Consider the following 24,472-nt stretch of genomic DNA (forward strand, 5'->3'; position numbering starts at 1 on the left):
TATAAATACATCTTAATACATGAAGATTTCACACAAACCCCCAAAATCTCAGGATCCTTTGTGGCAACACAGGGCCTTACTCATGGGTTGTGATCATAAGACTTCATCTAACAAGATGATGCTACAGTAAGAAAGCCTGTAATGGTGTAAGATGATGTAATTGTCTTTATTGGCTAAATCCAGAGGGCAACCTAGAAAGTGAAAAAAAATCCCAAAAACCCAAAAGAGTAAATTTAGTATCTACTCTAGTCCAAGTAGCATTGTATGCTTTAAATTCCTGATCATTTTAAGTTGGATTAAACCACAACTATCACTAAATTCCTCGGATCACTCCTCTGACTGGCATCAAATGACACACTTCTGCAGCTGAAGCAAACTGCTGATCTGATGAGGTTTTCCTTCAGTCACTATTCAAGACACCAAGTACCTGATCCAGAGAATTCAGTGAAAATTTAGTACAGGTTAAAGAAACCATGAAGCTATATTCTGAAATAGGAATTTCTTTGCCTTTCAATACATGGTGAATCTGTCTTTTTTCAGCAGTAGCTTTGCAAATAAGGACTCAGACAAACTATTCCAGGACCTACTAATTTGGGTTCAGGGGTTACTGGCCACAGTCTGCCTGTTATAATTGCTGTTAGTATGTACCTTTTGTAATCGCTGTTAGTGTGTACCTTACCCTTGCTCTGCCAGTTGAGCTGTTCATCTGATCACACACTGATTGCTGTTTTTCTGATTTGAAAATGTAATTGTCCCACTGTAATCTTTAAAAAAGTAATTTTCTAGTACTGAATTCTGGACTGACCAGGTTTTGGGATGACCTGCTGTCATGCAGAAACCATTCAACCAGCTTGACTGTCAGAAACAGTGAAGCTGCATTTAACTGCTCCTCACAGAACTAAAGCACCTAGTCAGCATACAGTTTGAAAACAAAGGGAATGGAAGAACCTCATTATGAATGATACATATGTTACAAGTAATATATATGAAACTGTAGGATGTGTGAATTGGAAGGGATCCACAAGAATCATCAAAGTGCAGCTCCTGGCCCTACACAGGACACCCCAAGGATCACACCATGTGCCCTTCTTTGTTGTACCACATGTTGTAGTTTGGGTTTGAAATGCATTTGCAACAGGAAAATCATTTTCTTAACAGGCATTTTTACTACTGAACCATATAATTCTATATAGTTTTGCTGAATTGTGCTTTAGTAGTATTTACTTTACTACTGTTTACTTTCTTATTCCTTCAGATTGCTTCTTTAGGAATCAGAATTTTGACAATATTGATAGTATTTGCATCAGGCCATCTGCACTTTGAAAGACCACTCAAATTAACAGCATGAAGTACTAACAATAGTTAAAATTATAGTTTTAATTTTAACATAATTTCAATACAACCACTAGTTATAACACAGTATGCAAACCATTAGTTAGAACTCTACAGAACAGCAATAAAGTGATAAATTAAAGCTATCTTTTTAAGGCATTATACTTCACGAATCATTAGGAATGTAATAGCAACAGATCATAGTCCATTACCAAATAAATGTACTTGCTGGTTGCTCTAGTGAACAAGTGATATATTAAACAGATCTAATACTTAACAAATGTGAACTATGCCTCTGTTATTATTCCACTCTAAAATCTTAGGCTAGCACTCTCTGTATTTTAAAAGCATACCATTCCTTTATTTTCTCCAAAGGGAATTCACATCTCCTTCATATTACACGTCGCCAAGGCTCAGAGTTAGTGAGAGTTATTTCCCCTTTCTTATTACACGACCCTTTTATACCATCCTGCTTCTCGCCTGCAGTAAATCCACCCCTCTGTGGCCAGTAGCAGATTTCAGTTCTGGTAGGGGTAGCAGAAGAGCATACTCCATAGAAAAAGACTAAAACCATAGAGGGATCAACTGTGCAGCTCCCAGCACAAGTAAAATCTGCCTCTACACCTATTTGACTTTGAAGAAAGAATACATACGCTGGTGAGTGCATGCCTGGTGCCAGTACAAGCCCTACTTTTCATTCCTAATGGAGCCCAAGTCCTTTCACCATATTATTGGTTGGTTATGGTTTTTGGTGTTTCTGGGCTTACAGCACCTTCTGTCCTTTCCATGTGAATTGCAGAAGAGGGAGGAGAATCACGGTCCCTAACTTGTGGTGGCTGCAAGAACTGGGCCTAAAACTCTTCTGCTATTACACAAAAATTAAACTTGTACTGCGGTCATACCCTAGTTTTGATTAAGTAATGCAGAGCTATGGGGCTTTGTCATCAATATATGGATCATAATAATAATAACAATAATAACAACAATAACAACAATAACAATAATATAGTTCGCATTTCATTGCCATAGACTTGTTTTGTTCACCCCCAGAACTAAAAGGCCCTGTAATTGTTTTTATCACAGCTGTGATTAACTCTAAAACCCTTGCAGTAACACTCGGAACTTTTAATTCTCTGAATCCACTTGTAGATCTGCAATGGCTTTTGTCTCTTAGTCTATTGCTGATGACAAGTCTCAGGAGGTCAAATAAATACATGTCTCAGGAAGTCAAAGAGTATTAAAATAACTGATAAATACTTCTAAATTGAAGTGATGGTAAAGTTGTTCTGAAGACCATTTTTTCTCAAGCCCAGGTGACATTACTTTTATATTCTAGGAACTACCATTTTTTCTTTGAGGTAAAAACCCAAGTTCACAAAGAAAGTATGCATTGTTTGCTTCAGTTATGCTCTGTCTATACAAAGGTCTTTGTGTTTAGAACATGTGCCAAGTCATACCATTTTGAATTAGTCTTCAAAGGAAAAAAATTGGTACATGCTAAAACCTGAAAATGCTGCTTTCTATGGCAGCCTACATAAGCCCTGAGCAGCAGAACTGGCACAGGAAGCTACACTCTTCTGTCCCACTGCCTTAAATCTTCCCATGGCCCAATTTACTGCCACTTGGTTCCACTAACACTTCCCAGCTACTGGCATATCTCAGGTTACATGGATGTGTGTTAAGGTCAGGAAGCCAAGGAGATAAATAGTTTGGTTTTCCACCTGTTACCCGTTGAGCAGTCTTCATGAAGCCTTTAGGAATATATAGTTTTGACTTCTCCATCTCATTGTTGAATGTGATTGGAATTAGCAAAGTGCCAGTGAGAGGGCAGATGTACCAAATTATTATGTTAGCCTTATTTATTTTTCTTTTAAAGTAGAAGTTTGTTCAGAAGAAGCTGAACAAACTTTCAAATGATAGCCGAAGGTTCACTGAACTTCATCAGTAACTATCAAACCTTTATTCTGGGTTCGAACGTATTGTTTTTCCACTGTTGAGTTTTTTGAGAAAGACAAGAAAACTTAAAAGTATTTCCTGGATGTATTATACTTTAATATATTTTTTTATATTAATCAAACATTTAAAAATGTCACGTTTTCTCTCCGTGCCCGGGGAGCGGGGGGGCGGGACCTGGGGGCTGCGGCCGGGGGAGCCGCCCCCGACCCGCCCCGCCCCGGCCCCGGCCCAGGGCAGGCTCGGCCCTGTCCCGGTCCCCGCCCCGTTCCCGCCCCGGCCCCGGTCAGGCTCGGCCCCGGGGCGGGGGCGGCCGCGGAGCCAATGGGCGGCCGTGACATGGCGGGAGCCGCGGGCGGGGCGGGCCCGCTCGGGGCAGAGGTGTCTCATCCCTCTGCCCATCCCGCATCTCCCTCCCGGTGGCGGCGGCCGCAGGCATGGAGCCCTCGCAGGTTACCATTATCGGCAGGTAAAGCTCTCGTCCGCCGCGGGCGGGGGCAGCGCCCCCGGGAGGAGGTTCCGGCGCGGCGCCTGTAGGACGGATGCCCGCGGCGTGCGAAGGGGCTCGGGCGCCTCTCCCGGCTCGGTCCGGCCTGCGGGCAGGGGGTTCGGGGACTCAGTGCTGGGTACGGCCCTGCCGCAGCTGTCCCCAGTGCTGCGGCTGCCGGGTATGACAGCAGGGCAGGCGGTGGGCTCTCCCCAGCCGCGGGGGCGCGCTGCTGCTGGATCTCGGGAAGTAGGGGGATGCACCTGCTTGCCTCTACTTAGAGTGCCTTTGTTTAAGCCCCTGACAGCTCTGTGCTGCTGTAAAACAAACAGCAAACAAACATCTTTACCGAAGTGAGTCGCCCTTTACGTCTGAAGGACTGCTGTCCCTTTTCATTGCAATGCCTTGTGTGTGTCTAAGTGCAAGAGGAGCGAAGAAATCCAAGCACAGCTTAACGTCCTGCTAGTCAGCTATGTCGGGAAACTCCTGAGTTGGTCTTAAACACTCCTGAAGCAATATTGACTTGCCACAAAAGTCAGCAGTATTTCTGGCTTGTGTGGGAAGGCATTGTTTCATCCTCTCATTGAGCTGAACCTAAAGTTTTTTTACTTGAGCAAGAGTCAGGAGGGGAAAGAGAATAGGTGCGGGATAGTAACAATGCCCTGTGCACCACTGTACCTTGGTGCTACAAGTGTGGGCTGGAGCCAGCTGGAGCCAGCAAGACCACTGGAAGCCTCAGGATGGGAGTTTGGGTGCTGCTGTGTGACACTGACCAAACTGGCTCCTACTGCTGGTACTCAGGGAAATTTTGTTCACTGTAGGTGTGCCTGAAGGGTCAGGAGAGTTGGGCTCTTGCCTGCTGTGGCTCCTGCGGCACTACTGCAGGAGTGGGAGTTGTGTGAGCAGATCTGGTTGTTAATACTTTATCACTGAGCCCAAAATGACAGCGCTTAAAGTGTCAGAAAGCACTGTCTTGGGGTGAAATATGCTAACATCAGGTTGTGATGATGCTGTCATGTACAATGCAGGAACGGTGCAGGCCTGATACCTACCATCAACTTACTTTGTGTGCTCTGTGGTTCAAAACAAAAACCCCACAATCTTAGAAACCTGTAATAAAGAATTTTTTTGGTATTTTAAGGAAATTTAATTTAAAAGTGCAATTTAGAAAGGTTCTGCTACTGTGTAAAGATACTGGTAGCTCAGATGTGCTTATGTCAAGTTGAAGTGATTCACATGCTTTTATTTTATAAATACTCATTAGCCAGGAGGCTGCAGTAGCTAACAAACCTTGACCATGCCTATTCTGTAAGTTTAGTCTGTTGCTTGCCTCTGAATTGATGAACTCTGGGCTTACTGCAGAGAAGTTGTTTATTTTTACCTTTAAATGGTAGGTTTTGAGAGAGACCTCACTGTCTGTTTAACAGCACTAAATGCAAAACTTTACTTTTTTTGTCCCAGTTATTTCCACTGATTCCTGCTATTTCCTGAAACTTCCTGTTTTAATCCTTTTTTAAAATTATAGTTAAACCAAAGGCTGAGCATGTTCCTGTTTTTTCTTCCTTCTTTTCTAATCTGCCCTATTACTTTATCTCTGACTTTTGCTCCTCTTTTAATCTTTTATTGATGCCCTAATGGCCTTGAATTTTTCAGTTGCCAGACATCACTAAAGTTTAATGCTGCAAATACAGTGATCTTGGAAGTGAGAGGAAATGCATGTAATTATCAAAACCCCCACTGTAACAATCATGGATCTTGAGTTCTGATCTTGTCTCTGTTGTGGATTTTTTTTCCTAATTTTTTGTGATTTCAGGTTACTTAAGCTTATGACACTGTGCCTTGGTGCTTCCATTTGAAAAGACAGCTGCCTGCTACACATCTAATGAAGTTAGAACCTGCATCTCTTTAAGAGAGACAAAATTGTCAGTTACTACAGATTTCCTCCATGTGTTGCTCAGTAATATGATTCACCAAAAGATGTAGGCAGACTGTTCCTATTTGTATACAGTGTGATAAAGTGCTTAATCTAAAAATAAAGGTAGTGCTAGAAGTGGCTAGGTGGAAGAATAGTATCAAACCCATGCTCAGTTAAGATTTCTTTTTTTTCCCTTTTCATGTGCTTGGGATACTTTCTGAATTGCTGAGGACCTGTGACTTCAGTAGCTGGGCCTTGGGTTTTCTAATGACCCCTGAAGCAGGGTCCTGCACTCTGGGATCAGTGGACTGCTGCCTGTCTTCAGTCTAGGAGCCGAACAGATCTTTTAATTTGTTTATTCTTTTTAAATATCTTAATTTTAAATGCATTAACCAAGTTCAGGTTGAGATTGTGGTTGACAAAACTGTTGGTGATTGAGTCCACTATCCTAAAGTAGTGGTTCCTCCTATTTGAATTCTGCTCTCCTTCTTCTGTTTTGTTTTGGGTTTTTTCTTCCCTGTTATTTTCATTCCAGCTTTCAGAGAACCTGTTATACACAGCCAGCAAAGAGTATTTCTGTGTTAGAGGGATTATTTCTCATCAGTATGTAACTGATGTTTTTATCAAATATCAGAGAGTCCAAGCTCTGGTTTGGTTTTTGCAATGCTTTCAAGATCTCCTTCCCCCTACTAAATGCTGGTTTATTAATTGGCTGATATAATTTTTTTCCAGTGGACTCATTGGTCGCAGCTGGGCCATGGTGTTTGCTGCTGGAGGCTTCAGAGTGAAACTTTATGATATTGCACAAGAGCAGCTAACAACTGCACTGGAAAATATTCGGTGGGTAACCTGACTTGGGGTTGGAATGAAACTGGGATTTTTGTAATTATGAATGAGTAGCCATATCTTGTTATTTCAGGGAACATAGATTTTAGGCTTTGAAGAAAGCTTTAACTTAGAAGTACAGGTTAAGATCAGAAGATCTGTACTTCCAAGTGTAACTGACATTTCTGAAGAAAAATTTAATTTTTAAGTTATTCAAGATCTTATGTTTAAATTCAATTTTTAAAAATAATACTTAACGCCATTAGGTTATGTATAGACTAGGTTTAAAATATATGAATGTAAGAGTTTTTCCACAGAAAAGCAACAAAGACCTTTTCAAAGTGGAGGTAGGTTAAGTTGGATTGTTGAGAAGCCCTGCTACAATTATTAGCATTTTATACCTAGTTTTTAAACTCTTAAACTGGTGTTTTTGAGTCCTAGAAGAACAGGTTGCTAGTGTCATTGGTCAGATATAGTTGAAGCAGGAAGCACCTTTAGAAGGAGTGCCAGTGTGAGGGTGTGAACCTGATGTCACTCCCACCTGTTGAGTCCAGGGGACCTCCAGCTGTATTCTGCTGCCCATGGCACTGTGGCTAAAGCCTCGTGCTTTTGGTACTGCAAGAGCTACAAGTTCAAGTCTTGCCTGTCTGCTCCCCTCCCCCAGCCTTCAATGCCAACAAGTTAATTATCTATTCAGTCACTCTTAACTGGATTTCTTCCAAGTATTTCTCTAACCTTCCCTTGAACTGATATTAATCCTTCTGTGGCCTCCTTACCAAAGGACTTTGTGTCCTGCAAATTTACTGCTCATTGTGTGAAGAGCTGTTCCCTTGTGTTTGTTTTCAACCTGGCTCCTAAATTACTTTAATTGACCCCTAGTTCTTGTGTTAGAAGGAACATGTCTGCTTGGTCCTATGCACCCTCTTCTTGCTGGGCCTGAAAATACAGCTTTTATCTGCCTGTGAGTGAGGGTGAAAGTACATTTGTAAAGTGGTTCTGTGTACAGCCTTATGTTGCTGTATTGGCATTTAATGCTGAACTTTAGATGACTTCACAATTAGCATCAACCTAAATGCATCAGCTCTCCCTTCATGATGCCTTGGAATGACATGTCAGCTTGTGTGTTGGCTGTATGGGATGTAAGGTGCACCTGAAAAAAAGTTGTGGTGTGCTGCATCCTAATTGCTTTCTGCAACAAGCCTTAAAGCAAACAGGAGTGACTTCAGGAACCCCTTGTAGATCAGTTCAGTTGTTAGAGTTCAGAAGTTAAACAGTATGTGATGTCTATTGAAATCTGCTAAAAAAGGCTTGATAACAGAAGAGTGGGAAAATCTATCTCCTATTTTTTTTTTCTTTCCAGGTAGATGTTAGACCAAACATCTCTGTTGCATCACTTAGATGACACAAACTTTTGGGTTTTTTTAGAGTTGCTGTCATAGTTGTAGCCACAATGAGACTGGATTATTAGGTGGCAGCTTTGTGGTGTTCATTACTAAAGCCCCATATTTTTTCTTATAGCATCATGAGGATGTTAGCCTTCCAAGGTTTTCAGCATGGAAACATGAGGCATAGAGTGTCATGTGTAAAAGGATAGAGTGCTATTTAAGTGGGTCTGTACTGTTGTGTGCCTGTGTGTGTTCTCCTGCAAGAGTTCACAGAATCACCAAATGGGTAGTGTTGGAAGGGAGTACTGAAGGTCATCTAGTCCTACCTCCCTGCTCAAGCAGGGTTTTCTAAAGCTCCTTGTATTCAGACAGCTTTTGGATGGCTCCAGGAAAGAGACCCTACAATCTTTCAGGGCAAGCTGTTCTGGTGTTTAGTTAACCTAACAGTAAAGAAGCTCTTCCTCTTGTTCGGGTAGAACTTGCTGTATTCCAGTTTCTGCCTGTTGTCTCTTGTCCTATTGCTTGGCACCACTGAGAAGAGCCTGAATCCATTTCTGGACATCCTCCCTTAAGATGCTTATAGACATTGTTGGGGTCCCCTGTGTTGTCTCTTCTCAAGGTTGAACAGGCCCAACTCCATCAGCCTTTCCTAGTGGGAGAGATGCTCTGGAACCATAATCATCCTCATAACCCTCTGCTGGACACCCTCTGGGAGCTCTGTCTTTCTTGTACTGGGGAGCCCAGAACTGGATGCAGCACTCCAGATGTGCCTCACCAGGGCAGAGGAGACATCCAGAGCAGGATCTCCTCCCTTGGCCTGCTGGCACTCCTCTTCCTAATGCACTCCAGGATCCCACTGCCCTTCTTGGCCACGAGGACACTGCTGGCTCATGGACAGCTTGGTGCCCACCAGGACCCCCAGGTCCTTCTCCACAGAGCTGCTTTCCAGCACATCACCCCCAGCCTGTGCTGGTGCCTGGGGTTATTTCTCCCCAGGTGTAGAACTCTGCATTTGCCTTTGTTGAATTCCAGACAGTTCCTCTCTGCCCTTCTCTCCAACCTGTCAAAGTCCTTCTGAAGGACTGCACAGACATTTGGGGCCACTCCTCCCAGTTCAGTGTCATTGGTGAACTTGCTGAGGAGGCACCTGCCCCTTCATCCAAGTCATTGATAGGTTCAAGGCAAGTTCAGTTGAGTTCAAGGCAGGTTTTGCCTCTTACATAAGATGATCTTAACTTATAATTAACTTGTGTATTTTGGCTACTGTAACACCAGTTAAAAAGCCTAGTTTCAGGAAAACATAGTTTTCGTGACAAGAATGCAAAGCTACACAGTTTCTTCAACCACTGCTTTAATGATTGATCATATCTTGATAGATACAAACTTCTTTGCACTCATTTCGTAGCACACAACCTGCAGTAAATCACAGTGATTTACTGATGTGGCACTTCTGTAAGAGCTGGAGCTTGAGCAGGTAACACGTGCTAACAGGAGAGCAGCAAGGGGATGTCTGTCTGATAGAGACAGCTGGTGACTGGTTCTCTGAAACTGATGTAATTTGCTTTCCTTTTTCCCTCCAAATAGCAAATAGTTTTAGGGAAGCTTTTAGGCTTAGGGGTTTTGTGGTTTATTTTGTTTTAGTATTGGAACATATTTATTCCACTCTGGTCTGCAGTCCACAAACTTCTAGAGTATGGAGGTATGACTTACTGGAGAGAAACTACAGTGTGCAGATGACTATTTGTAGTTTCCCTTTTCCAAATAAAATGGGGTTTAAGTAGTAAGCAACACTCACTTCTAAAAGGAGATGTTACTTCTGTGAGGGCAGAAGTGGTACTTAATTATTTTATGTTGTTGCCTTTTAGTCCATTAACCCAGAAGTCATTGCCTTTTATACAAATTCAGAACATCTCAGTGTCTGCTCTAATGGAACAACCTTTTGTTCTGATGAAGAAACAAACTAATGAACACCCTTATACCATACAGGACCTACTGAATGCATGTTCTAGTAGCCTGCCTTGGGAAATGTAATTTTTCATATCCAGTGTGCTTTTTTTCTGCATCGGTGTGATTCTGGTTTGTAAGGTTGCTAAATTTTGAAATAATGAGAATTAGAAAAACAAGTGTGCTATTCCTGAAAGTAGTCCTAAAACATAGGATGCAGAAATGCTTTAGTGCATGCCCCTCTGCAAAAAATAAATTTATGGTCTTGAAATACATAAACTTTTCCAAGTAGTTACTGTGCTATTGTTTTAAACACAATTATTCTGCTGATAAAGACTGATTAATTACCAGGCTTGCTGGCTTAGTCTTCCAGTCTGTCTTATGGATTGCTTTGTTGTATTGGTACTGTATATATCAAGGGCAAAATGCAGCTTGGCTTACGTCTTCTTTGATAGTTTTATCTATCTCCTTTAAGGGGAGAATCATCTTCTAAATAGATGATTCTTTTCAGAACACAGTTTGATATTGAGTGCCTGATGCTGGCACATCGAGCTTGTGCTAAATTGTAAGCTTGATTCTACCTTTTGATTTTATCTCTGCCCACCCACCATGGCCAAAAGTGCAATTAACTAGCTAGGCAAAACTGCTTCACTTGCAGAACTAACTAGAGAACATATTGATAGGCTTTGGAAGGGGATAGAGTCCTTCTTTAAAAGGTTCTGTCTGATTGTTCTGTCTGACTGAGTTGAAATACCTCCAAAAGGAAATGTTGTTTTTTCACCTCATTCCTGTGTGGTAGCCAGTGCCCATGGCAGCTGGAACAAATTATTTCAGTAAGGGTGATTTGTGTAATGACTAAAGTTGTGTTTTGAGAACAGTTACGGTGCTCACATTTGCCTGGTATGCAGAGTAACAGGTTGTCCAAGGAGTCAGTAAAATCTCCTTTCCTGAAAGCTTTCAAGCTTGGCTACACAAAACCTAATTGGTGTGTTCTGTTTCAGGCTAAAGATGAGTGATGTTTTGGTTTGTTCTCACCATGCCAACTACCCTCTCATTTATCAGACACCACTGACTGCTGAATACTTCTAGTCTCTGGGCAACAGCAGCTGGCTGAACTTGTGAAGAACAGGGCTGGTGTTTTCATCTCTTCCTTCCCTACTTGTTAGTGTGAGCAGTGTGGTTGTGATTAAGTAGCCTTATTTCTAGTAAGTATTTGCTGGTTGCAACCATGTGTGCTGAATACAAGTGCCCAGTAGTGGCTGTGGATAAAGGTGAAGCAAGTGGGATGTGAACAAGATGAGTTAAGTGTTAGCATTGCTGTCAGGGTCCTTCTGTAAAGACTTTTGGAGTAGGGTTTGTAAGCAGAAGCATTTTATGTGATTGGGAGTGTTCCTGTACATTTGATGCCTTATCCTGAAGCAAATACTAGCCCAGTTCCCAGAACAGTGCTGACATGGGCAGACAGGTACAACAGTAAAACTCTGGAGGTAGATGAAGCATAAGCTCAGAAAGGAAGTAGTATTTTCTTAGTGATGTGAATTCTTCATTCTTCAAAGACCTTGCTGGTGAAACTCTGCGCTGCACATACAATCCAGCTGCAGATGGATGTGGATGCAGGATGTGGCTGTGATGATCACAGCCTAGGGTCATCCTAGGGACCAAAATTTTACCCCCAAAAAATTTAGGCGGTCTTCATTACAAAGTCATCCATTAGAGGTCAGTGGTGCACTGCTCTATGTACAAACCTTTGTGTCTTCTGTGTGGTAAGTATCAGGGAACACTGGTTTCCCACAGTTCTGCAGCAATCTAATACCCCATGGGAATATAAAGGTAGTTTAGTGTTTGAAAGACTAAAATTTGTTTGTGGAACAAAGCAACCAGAATGACTACAAGTAGATTGACAAAGGGTGCAAAAAATTTCCCAGGAGGGAAAGCCAAAACTGAAGTAATGCATGTATTTCCTACTCCATGTTTTAACTGACTTAAATGCATGGCTAACATGAAGATTGGTTATGTTAATAGGAATGCTCTTTGTTTAGGAATTAAAAAAAAATCAGTCCAGCCTCAAATTCCAAAGATGAAGGTGGTAGTTTTGAAGGTTAACTAAGAAATTATATTCTGAGTGCACAGTGTATTGTTAGTGATTTGTGACAGAAAAGCAGAAATGCAGAATGGTTATCACTGGCACAGAAGGGAAGATATGAAGGAGGAGATGAGTGCTGCAAGGGGAAGAAAAGTAGATGCTGGATCACTTAGCCTATGACTCCAGCTTTTTTGAATCCCTTAGTCACCAGTCATGTACTGTAATTTTGGAGAACCTAGGAGGATAAGACAAATGTAGTATTGCAATGAAAGTGAACAAGAACTTCACCCTCTTCTTCAAAGAAGGAAGTAATTCTGATAGGATCTCCTAAAATGTAACTTTTGTTTTGTATGTGTTTTACTGGGCAAAAGCACCTGGGAAATGAAGTTCTAATGAATGGATAGTAAAGACCTTTTGAATTATTCATCTTGCCTCACAAGGTGTGAGGGAGCCAGAAGTTTGGATTCTGTAGATTAGGGCACCTGTTTCTTTTCAGATGAAGCACTGGCACCTTTACTGCTAGAAGCCTTAAGTGTTGGATGAAGTTTCTGTCCAGCATGCTGTGCATTCCCTGTGACCTAGGGAAAGGGAGCTGAAGATCCCTGTTTCCTATTCTTTGCCATAAATTGCTTAAGAAGTAGAAGTCTGTGCTTTTCAGCCATCTATTTGCCATGTCCTTAATTAAGTTGGTAGGAAGAATAAAGGATTTTTTCTTTTTCCTGCTGCTATTCATTAGGTCAATTTCCCTACGTATTCATGAGGATGAGCAGTTTTTGCTGAATAATAACCAACAGCTCAGAGGAGTTCTGTCTTGAAACTGATGAAAACTGAACCGATTTAACCATGATAAAGACTATATCAAGGAGCTTTAGGTTGATTGTAATCAGACAGCTTAATCCCACCTAATTTCTGTGGCCATTGTTCCTCTAAGCAGTTTATAATGGTTTTGAAAAATGGCTTACTTGTTCTGGATGTTTGAGGGCTTCAAACTATAGAGACCTTTTCTGAAGAATTGGCATGTCCAGTCCCAGTCAGGGTGTGTACTTGAGCATTCATTTCAAGTTTAGTAACTATTTAAATTTTCAACACTTGTTCTGTCGTCATTAAAAAAACCTCAAAATGTAGGTTTGTTTTTTATGAAGGACTCTTGCCTGTATCGAATGTATTTATTTATTTCTATACTAGTAAAGAGGTGTTCCTACAGTGAGGCTTTGTAGCAAAAGAGCTGTTTGTAAAACTAGATGAAGTTTGTTAAAGGACCTTGCTTCCCATTAAATATGAGCCAAAAAAACCTCTTGCTGATTGTGCATCAGTTAGAACAAATTTGAAGTGGTGACCATCTAGGTGTAGATCTTGGAGCTGTCTGTGCTTGAAGAGAAGAAAAATCTTTGATAAGATGGAGAAGGAAGGAGAAATGACTGCAATGAACCTTTATATTTTTGAATCGAGATGTGTGCAGTGGCCTAACAAATAGTGTAGAACATGGTTTGTTAAGAAGATTTTTTAAATAATTGATGGTGGCTGAACAATGATAACATGTTTAAATGTCTATGTTGTTTCTGTCAGCAAACAAATGCAAGAGATGGAGAAGTCGGGAGTCCTGAAAGGAGCTTTGAGTGCGGAGCAGCAGTTGGCTCTCATTAGCGTTTGTACAGACCTGAAGGCAGCAGTAGAGGGTGCTACTTTCATTCAGGTAAGCAAAGATTTGCTAGCTCATGGCAAATGGTTCAGAAAGGTGATTAAAAGCTGTGCTATACACTAGGTGGACACTGGAGAGTTCAACAGCATGACCCCATAAAAATATAGTCATGCTTGTTAAAGTTCTTTCTAGCCTGATGGTATTCTGGTGTGGGACATCATGCCTCTTTGCAGAATTTCTAGCACTAGAGTCTTTGCAAGTTTATTCTGAGTTATGGGGGGAGAGGCTGGCAGCTAAGCTGGGAGGGAATCGGTGACCTCCATGTATAATAATGACTGTACCTGTTAGAAACATGAATGTAAGGTGAAGGTTATAGAGGCAGGAGATATTTGGGGGACAGATTGTCATTTAGGGAATGCCATACATTCTAGAGCTGGGTCTAAAATGTATTTTTTCCTCTCCATGTACCTAGTGAAGGCAGGGAGTATGCATATGGGATGACTCTTCTGACTCTGAGGGAGTGCTGTAACCAAACACAGCTATCCCAGAATGCTAGAGTATTAAAACCAGGGTTGATACATAGGTTTGAAATTTGTCCTGCTTAGTAAAAGTGGAATGGAGAACAAGCTGAGCTGCTAGGACAGCCAGTTTGTGGCTGCTTAATTGTTAATATGCTCACTGGATTGGACATAGTGCAGAGAATAGGCTAATCTGGGATCATTTCTGGGATAAAGTATGAATGTGTTTTCATTAGGATCAGCATCTTCTACCCTAAATGGCTCCCCAGTATTATTCCAGTGTTGGACCCTTAGCTGTCTCTACTCTACATGGATTTGTGCTGCACTCTCGTTTACAGCTTACACTGTTTCAGGCTGTAAATTCCCAGTCTGATCAGCTGCAACATAACCCTAATAACAAACTGAACTGAAAAGAGCACAGGCTTCCAGACCTTTATTCCTCCCAATTTGATGAAGTGAGGAGGAGAGAATGGGAGGCATGGCAAAGTCTCATGCAGAACTCAAGGTGTGAATGTACTCTAGCTTTTTACAGTGGTACACTGCTTTGTGTTCACTCCTTTTCTTCATAGCATGAAACTATATATTCACCCCTTACTCTTAAGAGTACCTTGCTCTTTCATCACTAGTGAGCTCGAAACTTGTTAGTTTGCAGTACTGCGTTCATGCATGTATTGCCTACTTGTACTGAGTTTAATTTGCAAATTTATAGTCCAATCACTCAGTCTTGTAAACAACTTCTGCAAATGCTTGTGCTTGTAATAATGATGGCCAATTTAAATTTCATGAGCTAACTTACAGGTCCTTTATGAATGGATGTAACAAAGGGCACAGCTGTCTGTGAAACAGCACTGGCCAGCCTATTCCAGTGAGTAAGAACTGACTGTTCTTCCTACCTTTTGCTTGTGAAGGCTGTCTTCTTGTTTCCAGTATTCTCATAGTTCTTCTTGTTTTCTTTTGCTGTTTCAAGCATTTCTTACTACCTGGTATATCCATATAGTGTCCTTACTTTCTCCTGTATGCTACCTGTAAGGATCTGATCCTTCTTAGTGCCAACTTTGTATCTCTTTAGCATTCTGACTTCTGTTTTATCATCTTATTTTGAACTGAAGCTAGCTGTGATGGAGTTCTCGAGTCTTGTTGCTCTGGCAGGGATGTTGAGTTCTGGTATGCTATTGGTCCCATGAGAGAGGGTCTTTGACAAAATCCTAAGATTTTTGAACAAGGTCTTGCATGCAATGTCAGATTAAATCAAGGTCCCGCCACTATCAGTTCATTTACAAAATGGGCATTGGGCAAATGTTGCAAAATCAAAGTAATTTTCTGTTGGAAGGAGCCTGTGGAACTCATTTGGCCCAACCCATTGCCCAACTTGCATCAGCTTGCATAGAATTTGTGCAGTTGAGTTTTGGGTACGCGCTTCTGGTCTCTCTGGGTAACGTGTTACAATGTTTGATTACTGTCATTGCAACTTTTCCCTAATATCTAATTAGAAGTCTCTTATTGCAACTTCAGTCTGTTGCCTGCTGTCCTACCAGCCTGCACCTCAGAGAACCTGGGTGTTCCTTTCAGGTAGCTGAATACAGTGGTGTTGTGTTGGTAGTCTCCAAACAACAACAGTGTACCTGGGGTAACTGCAGCTTTCTGGCACTATTTTATGTTCCCTTAGTCTTCTTGATGTCTCTAAACATGTAGTGTTTAGTATATCAATAAAAAGAAACAAAATAGCTGCAATATGCCCATGGATAACATGTGAAACATGGTTGGCACTATTTGTATCAGGTCTCCAAACTATAGTATTAAAGTTTAGCTTTATTCAAAGTCTTAACAAATGCACAATGGAAGTGAGCAGGCAACTTATTTGAAATAGACTTTAATTTTCTCTTAAAGGAGGGTGGTGGAATAGAATGAAACAATCTAGGCTCACAGCATTTTTTCAGCAGTGAGTAGACTATGACTGAACCATGTTACATTTAAGAAATGCTGCTTAGTGCAGCTTTGAATGTGGAAGGACAAAATGTACTAATTGTAACTTCTGAGTGCAAGTGTTCTGACTTTTAATTACTTTAAAAATAAAATATTGGTTGCATTAATCTTAGTCAAATATAGAGAACTCAATTTTCATGCTTAATGATATAACCTACTGCTTAGCTTGCTTCAGAATTTTTATGAGAACTCCATTTCTTTACCCTGGATATCAGTTGGTTAAATCTTAACTTCTTTTTAAATCTGGTCTTTGTAGATTAAGTCCACTAAAAGCTTTAAAAAACTTCTTGATGTTTGCCCTCCATGAGTAAATTCTTCAGACAATTGCCTTCCAAGTAGTTATAGGACATAACTTCAAACACAAGGGATAAAAAAATAAAAAAATGGAACTTCCCAAGTTAAATCAGTGAAGATACAAATGGGAAAAAGATGCAACAGATAATTAGAAGAACTGAGAAGAAAATTTATAAGTGATGTCTTGAACATTTTAAAAGGTTATATATTCTCTCTCCAGAGCATTTTCATGAAGTAACTTGCCTTGCTTAGTGTGCTTTACATCAACTTCAGAAGGAAATTTGTCTGTGTTTTGCTCTCAACCTAAGTATTCACATGAGTTCACTTCTCAGAACTTTCCTGTGCTACTTGGAATAAGCGCATAGCTTATAGCATGTAGGTTAATGTATGCTGCAAGTTTTTATATCACTTAAAAGCTTTAATTCTGAAATAACTTTTCCATTAGCTGAAATCTCCATGGAGATAAATTAATGGATATGTTTGTACTAGAATGTTCCTGGTGTGGGACTATCATGGGTGACTTAAATGTTTATTATTTTTGTGCTCTTAGCTTTCCTGCATAAATACATGATTACATTTGTTTTCTGTCTTTATGTGACTATTGGGTACTGAACATCTTAGTTCTCCTTTGAGTATTAAAACCAGATTTTAGTGGACATGTGTCTAGTTCATAAATAAGATAAATTGAAAGAAGTGCAGCACTTGTATGGTCTTTTACCGCAACACTAGTAAGACAAAACCACAGGTTTTAAATTGAACAATTTACTAACAGAACAATAACGTTTGCTAGCTGTCAGAGGAAGATTAGATGGCTAACCATTGCTAAGATGTTCCTCTTGACGCCTGAGCTGCTGTGTATTTTGGTGACTTGTGAGGGCTGGCTGGGCTCGTTGAAGATGGACACAAAAGGTCACTGAGAGGTGATCTCTGAACCTGTCTGTTTTGCTGTGGCATTGAACAGAACACTGGGCAAGAACAGACTGGTGTAAGTTTTTAACTTACACCTTGTGTTCTTGAAGTATTTATCCTTTTTACTTTTGAAAGAACTCTACCTAAAAGCCTTAGAACAGTATCTTCATTTCCTGCCCACCCCTTTAAAAGGAGAGGGTGTTCTGCCCCCTCTCTTCGTCCCCCCATTACAGCTGCACAGGCTGTTGAGCTGGTGATAACAACAATAATAGATTTTCAACCTGGTATCTTTCAGATCTTGCTCCCTCTTTCATCTTTTCCAGTTGGACATATTTTTAAAAACAGTGTTAACAGCTTTCAGAAAGTCCGGTGGTGCCTTCAGGGTGCAAAATCAACATTGACTTTGGAGCTTTGTCAACTCAACAGGTGTCTTGTGTCTCTGGTCATAGAAGTTAGTTTTTGACTGTCTCTTACCAGTTTCTGCTTGTAACATTTGTTTGGCTTTCCTGACATCTTTCAAGAATGCTTTTACTTCTGGGGATGAGGGAATGTCTGCAGACAGTGGGTGAAGATATCTTCAGCTGCCCTGAGCTCACAGGCTGGAAGACCGTACTGTTTTGGAGGCTCTGTTAGTCACAGATAGATCTCTGTGAAAACAAAACTGCTGGCAGGCAGAGTGTGCAAGCATTGCAGTGACATGGCTTCTTCTGAACTGAGCCCTGGACAGACAAACATGGGTCTGTTTGCTCTCAGCTGGGCAAATGTAACCTTAGGCCTGGTTTTACCCTACAGAGCTTATATGCTGGCCTGAGGCACCAGAAGTTGTGTTTTGGCTTTTGAGGGAATGGGTTTTAGGCATGGGACTTGACTTGCTGTCTTTGTAGAAGTTTTGAAAAAATTCTTTCTAATTTTAAAGGTTTAAATGATCAGATCTTAAAGACTTGCTGTAAAACATTTTATGAAGTCAGTGTCTGAGTTGAACTGAAAATGATGTTTAGGTAAACAGCTTGCCAATGTCACTGTAGTGCTGCTGTTGCTGAATGGACTTATGTCCTTCCAAGTTTTTTAACATTTATTTCCCATCTATTCTGTGCATATAGCAGCTGATGTCATCTACCATTACAGTCTTGAATATGGTTTTGGTCCTTGTTTCAGGAAGTTGTCATTGCCAAAACTGTCATCCTGCCTGACAACTACTCTCTTCCATTGCTCCCTAGTCCCTTTTCTGGGGTGGTGTTGTGTTTCCATTGCCTTTCCTAGATCACTTTCCCTATTTTTCAGGGTGGATGAGATCAGGGTAGAGAAAAACAGAAAATCTAGTACTTTGAGAGAAGATGTAGGGAGGAGGAGGTCAGTCAACTACTTTGAGATCTTATTGCCCTTTCCTGAGGGAACAAAAAGGATCTTCAACTGTCGCAGCCTGATCGACTTGTCTGCCTTTTGAAAGTCTTGTTGGACGTGTGAACGTCATGGAAAATGATGGATCTTTTCATGCCATGATACTAACAGGAGAAGAAGCAAACTTGTCTTCATTTGCTGTATTTGCTTTAAACAAAAAAACAGCCAAAAAGCCTCTCACAGAAACCCCTCAAACCCTCCCCAATTTGTGTGATTTTGGAAAATGTAGTTCTGAAAACTAACACCTCCACAAATCCTGTTTTTTTCTGCTGAAGGTTGAAACGACACTTGTAATTCGGTCATTTATTCTGAACAGTATAAAATGGCAGTAACTTGATATTTTTATTGGTCAGATTCTTTAGAGAGTATGTTTATAAACTGTAGAAAAGTACAAAATGTTTCCATCCAAGTGCTGGATTTCACCTCCATGTTTACTTGCACAGTATCTTGCAGTCAACAGTCTTTCACGTCACTCAAGAGGTAGTGATTCATGAAGCATCAGATTTCACACTCATATAAGCTCATGTGTTCAAGACAAATAAGAAGTTATCACTCTAGATCAAAAGTGATTTATAGCCCTAACTTATTTTTTTAAATTAGGTTAGCCTGAAAGTGCTGGTCCCTTTACCTGATCTTTTATGACTGCTTTTACAGTAAGTTTCTTTTATCTAGTGATGAGACCAAAGGCAGGCAGGATCAGTCATACCTAGACAACTGTCTGTCAAAAATGTGTTAGCCTGTTCTTAAAATTCTCTTGTGGTGTGATTCCTTCTCCTCCCATGTTCAGCATTTTGCTCCAGTGCATACATAACTCATTGAAAGTCTATGACTGAAGGTCTGGGATGGGAAACTAACATGCCTGTACTTTAATTGTACCACATGCTGATAATATGGCATTCCCATGCCTAACAAACAGCTAGTCTGCTTTTCAGTTAAAGGAGCTTCTGCCCTTATGACGTCTTTGTACCCTTGGTTTACAGGATAGCAGTAGTTAGTAAGATAGTTCAGGTTCAAAATAAAAGTCTTGGTTGTCAAGGTTGTATGGCTTGGTTTGGACTAACTAGAGTTGGATTACACCTAAGGAGGCTTTTGTTGCAAATGATACTTTTGTTAATGGTTTGGTTTTTGTTCATGAGCTTGAAACCATCTTGGAGGAAGTTGTGTACCCACTTACTGGAATGAGTATCTGCTGTGGGAAGAGGACGGACAGGCTGATGAGCTCCTGCTCCCCTGTGTGTATCCCACTGGATTGGGTTTCTGCCTCACACCCTAGTGTTTCAGGAGTTTTTGTGGTGGTTTGTTTTTTTGGGTTTTCTTCCCTCCTTCTACCTAATTTTAACTGATCAAAATCTAACACTGTGCTGAAAGGTGTGCAACAGCCTGGGGCCTCCTTCGACAACAGCTGTGTGTGTGTCTCATCTCAAAGCCATGCAAAAGTGTGTGTGCCTCCTACCCAGTGATGGCCCTGCCTTTATCCTCAAGGAGGGTGGCAACACTTTACACAAGGAGACTGAAGTAAATATGTTTTCCCATTACCATCTTTGAAATAACTAATTTTTGTTAGTCACTTTGTCTTAATAATGTCTTGGTATACTGTTAGATGCACATACTATCTATCTCTAAAGTACCTCAAAATGTGCATCTAAAACTATTTTTGAGGAGAGTCAAGTCAAGTATTTGCATTTGAAATATGTAATGATTTTGAATTTTGTGAAATTACCAAATCTATTCAATGTATTAAATATATATATATTTGAGCTAAGTTCTATTGGCTAACAGTAATATCAGAAGCAAAATTGATACTTCTATTTAATAATTGGTTCTGATATTAAAAATACAGTTCTATGTCTCTGCATGTTTCACTAGCTGAACTCCCAGCCTCTGCAGTCAAGATGTGATGTTTTTTAATTGCAGGTGATGTAGTTCCCCAGGTTCATGTGTGTGACTCTTGTTTACTGACTGGAGTGCATTTTAGTGTCTGACATGGAATACAATAAAAAAAGCACTCAAATTTCCTTAATAGAAGATGCATCTTCACTTTTCCAGAATGGAGATATACACATGAACCCTGCAGCAACAGAACAAACCAGCATATCAACACAAAAGCCTAAACAGAAATATAATAATTAGGACTGAAATACAAATGATATTAGTGAACGTTTTAAACATTCTTTTGCTTAAAATATAATTTGATGTAGATTCAATAAAAAGGTGACTAAAACACAGCAGTCTATATGCAAGATGGAACAAATGGATGGAATTTTGCTTTGGTAACTTCAGTAATCTCAGCTTTGCCAGTGATATTGGAGGAAAGAGAACTGGTTGTCAAATGGCAGGGTTTAATTTGCAGAGGGCTTATTTTAGCATATGTACTTTTTTCAAAGAGGCTTTTACAAGAATCCTTTATTATATTAATTAGGTATAGTAAAATTATAGGGAATAATTGTATTTGACTGTACAGTTGCTATAGATAGCAATTTGAAATCTCTATTTAATTTCATTAAATTTGCAGGTCTCCTTTCCAGGTGTTTTTAATGTCTGTCTTAAACATCATTCAGCTTATGTGTATAAAAAACCACAGGCCTAAGCTTTTTGTAGGTTTATATTAATCAGGCTTTGTTTTAGAAATAAAACATTCTCAAGTGACTTGTTAGATTGAAAGTAAAACAATTATGCCTGTTTTTTGCCTGTCTTTTCTGTGAAGTTCTTTTTCTAGTGAATTATAACTATAGAAGATAATGGAAGTATTTGTAGAAATGTATTAGGCACCAAGCTTTCAGAAAAGTTCCTTTTCTAACATGCAGAACTCTTTGTCTCCTAATCCTGTGAAGTTCTTTATATTCCCACAAAAAGCTGGATATAATGTGGTTCCTGTTGCAGGAGTGCTGACAGTCTGGGTCCAGCTTGTGGGATAGTTTGGTGCTTTGAAAGTTGCTGCTATGGTCTCATTCTGTGAGAGGAGAGGATTGCTGTCCTTTGACTCTGGGAACTGTTCTACAGGAATGCCTTAAAAATGTCAGCTAAATCACAGCACTGACAAGCTGAGGCTTCTTAAAATGCTGTAAGTTTTATGTATGTGTAAACAGATCAGGGGCTTGTGGCACGTGTGGAGATCCTCACTTAACAGCAGAAGATGAGGAGGATTCTTGTTGCAGTCAAAGTGGTCATGGCTCCTAAACAACTTACCTGCTACTTAAAACCTTACTGAATTTACTGGGAAAGGGGAAGTTGCAGAACTCTAGAAAAGAATTTTCTACCTCAGTTGGCAAGGGCACAGAGTGCTCTTGCTATAGCAGCTGTAGCATGGCAGTGAAATGCAACTCTTGGGGGTTAGGTGGTACAAGACAAAGGTGAATAGCTGTGGGAGGGGAATAAGGTGTTTCTTGCTCTCTTGGGTTGATTGAGGATCCAGTTGAGAACTTTTGGGTCAATATTAGAAGGACCATCAATATGGGAGACTTTGTGGCAGATGTCTGCTATGGACCACTTGATTGGGAAGAAAAGGCCTTCTTCAGAAACCTCACATTCACAGGCCCCTGTCTTCATGATGGGGCTTCAACCACATCAATGTCTGCTGGAGGGACAGCAGCACAGGACAGCACAAAGAATTCAGATTGTGGAATACATTCATGGTAACTTTAACACAGGTGGTTGAGGACTAGAAGAGAGGACATGTTGTGCTGGACCTCACAAACAATGAAGAACTGGTTGGAGATCTGAAGGTAATGGGGAGGTCTTGACTATAGTGACCATGAGACGGTGAAGTTGAGGATCCTTGAGAGGAGAAGCAAGACAAAAATTGGGATTACAGCCCTGGACTTCAAGAGGCACAACTTTGGCTGGTTGGGCCAAAATCTACTTGGAAGAGTCCTGTGGTATGGGATAGACTCCTGCAATGAAGGTGGGTCTAGGAGAGCTCAAGGCAGATCTGTTCTCACTTGCAGGAATGTATATATTATCATAAACCTTCATATTAGGATTGCCAGGGAAGAAAGACTTTCTTGTTTATGTTTTGAATTTGCACCAGACAGCCTCTAGTCAGGAGGCAGAAATTCACTGTTGTGCAGTTGTAGCTTTCAGACTTCTTTATTCAGTGATTCCTAATGCTGATGACTACCATCAAACTCCATACTTGTTATTGGGAAGGCTTGATGCTGCTCCCTGTGACAGCAGCTCCAGATGATCTCACAGAAAGTGCCTTGCTTGTTGCTGAGTGGCTGCCAATCTCTGACCTTATGCATAGTTTAAATATCTGGCTTTCCTCTTACACTGCTTGTGTAGGATGTCTACTTATTTTAGACCATACCACTGTGTTGCAGGGCTTTGCTTCAGGCCATACTTTCTTTCTTTTGCCTCCCAGTAGTAATAAATGCTCAATTTACAGCAGTAATTCTCATTGATAGTATAAGGAAAAGTTATTTTGCAAGATAGTGTTTTGGGGAGTGTTTTCCTAGAAGTTAGAGAGGAGTTGCTATCTTGGCTTATTTGAGAATGGCTGGGAAGAACCTGGGGAGATGGCAGCACTTAAATATAGGAAAATGAAGTTGTGCATTTAGATGAGCGTGGATGAATGTGGGAGCACAGATGGTGGGTGGCATGGTGAGAAAGACCTATACAAAACCACAGAGACACTGGATTTAAACAGATGAAACTCACTGGCTGTACACTCCATGTACAGGGGTTGTGTCATGTGAGTGCAGTTTCTTATTTAGGGACAACTAGACCTCAGTCACCATGTGGTGTATCAGTTAGCAAGGGAGGAAGTCTAGCATGTGTTTATGTAGTTCTTTACTGGTTCAAGTAACTGTGGTGTGTTCTCTGAACATGTATTTGAATAGTGAAATTCCTATTACATCTAAGCCTTTAATTCAATACAACACTTCCAGGAGATGGGTTTTAAAAATTAACAGTTGTCATGTTCTGATCAGGCTCTTAAGAGATGTTTAATAAAGTTTAAATTAGAAGCCAGATTTGTAGCAACCTCAAGTGACCAGGCCTTGGAATAAAGCTTTACTGTTCTCTGCAAGTGAGAAGTATGATCTTCCCTAAGAAACGGGCACAGAAATATACAGTGTCACTTAAAATGCATAGTGGTGCATGCTGACCTCTTTGCACTGATTTTTTGAGAGAAACTGTGGTAGCTTTAAACCCATATCTTACCTGCTCTCTTTCTGATATTCCCTTTCTCATGGTAAACAGAATAGCTTCAGACCTCTCCAGGCTTCAAAACTGACTGCAAGTGAGGTTCCTGTTTAATGGATTGTTTAGAGCTTAATTTTCCCCCTGTTCTTCAGGGAATTGATGTCTCTTAGAAAATAATTGCATGCTTGAGAACAGAAGCTTTATTGCAGTGGTCCAACAACCTGAATACAATTGTGACACTATACAAAATACTCCAAGCAAATGGCCCATTCAGAAACCTTACGTAACCATGGCAGGTTTGAGTTTCCAGCAGATTTGAGTTTGCCTTTTTGATTATCATCTGATGTGAGAGCAGGCTTAGAGTTTCAAGTTCACAAACCTATTCAAAGCACCTTTTATTAGCTTGAACAGTATCTGCAGAGTTCTCATCATCTTTGGCTTCACTAAAAGAAACTATTTAAACTTAACCAACAAGCAGGGATTCTGGAACTATGAGCAGAGTATCATTTTGTTTTGATAAGGCTGTCTAATACTTTGGGCTCTATCTGGAGTTCTTAAATGACCCTGTTTATCGCTTTTGCATCATGGAACCTTTAGTACTGTTCCATGCAACTTATTTTTTAAGACTTCAAATTACTTTTAACTCATTTTTTGGTTTAAAACCT

At 40.5% G+C, this 24,472-nt stretch overlaps 1 protein-coding gene and 1 long non-coding RNA gene across 3 annotated transcripts in view; one reads left to right on the forward strand and one right to left on the reverse strand.

The window, feature by feature from the left end:
- Nucleotides 1–3,649: 3,649 nt before the first annotated feature.
- CRYL1 (crystallin lambda 1) overlaps nucleotides 3,650–24,472 on the forward strand; it is a 49,499-nt gene continuing 28,676 nt past the window's right edge. The window contains exons 1-3 of the mRNA XM_064717680.1: nucleotides 3,650–3,754; nucleotides 6,420–6,527; nucleotides 13,491–13,617. Coding sequence (XP_064573750.1) covers nucleotides 3,723–3,754; nucleotides 6,420–6,527; nucleotides 13,491–13,617 — 267 coding nt within the window. The 5' untranslated portion in view covers nucleotides 3,650–3,722. The remainder of the gene's footprint in view (nucleotides 3,755–6,419; nucleotides 6,528–13,490; nucleotides 13,618–24,472) is intronic.
- The window catches only part of LOC135450056 (uncharacterized), a 78,571-nt gene continuing 57,846 nt past the window's right edge, over nucleotides 3,748–24,472 (reverse strand). Inside the window, exon 4 of one of the 2 annotated variants that reach the window (XR_010440935.1) lies at nucleotides 3,748–3,878. This is a non-coding gene — a long non-coding RNA (uncharacterized LOC135450056). The other variant, XR_010440936.1, reaches the window with a different exon arrangement.

The sequence above is a fragment of the Zonotrichia leucophrys genome, chromosome 1 (assembly GCF_028769735.1).
Source record: "Zonotrichia leucophrys gambelii isolate GWCS_2022_RI chromosome 1, RI_Zleu_2.0, whole genome shotgun sequence".
In the NCBI taxonomy this organism is placed as follows: domain Eukaryota; kingdom Metazoa; phylum Chordata; class Aves; order Passeriformes; family Passerellidae; genus Zonotrichia; species Zonotrichia leucophrys.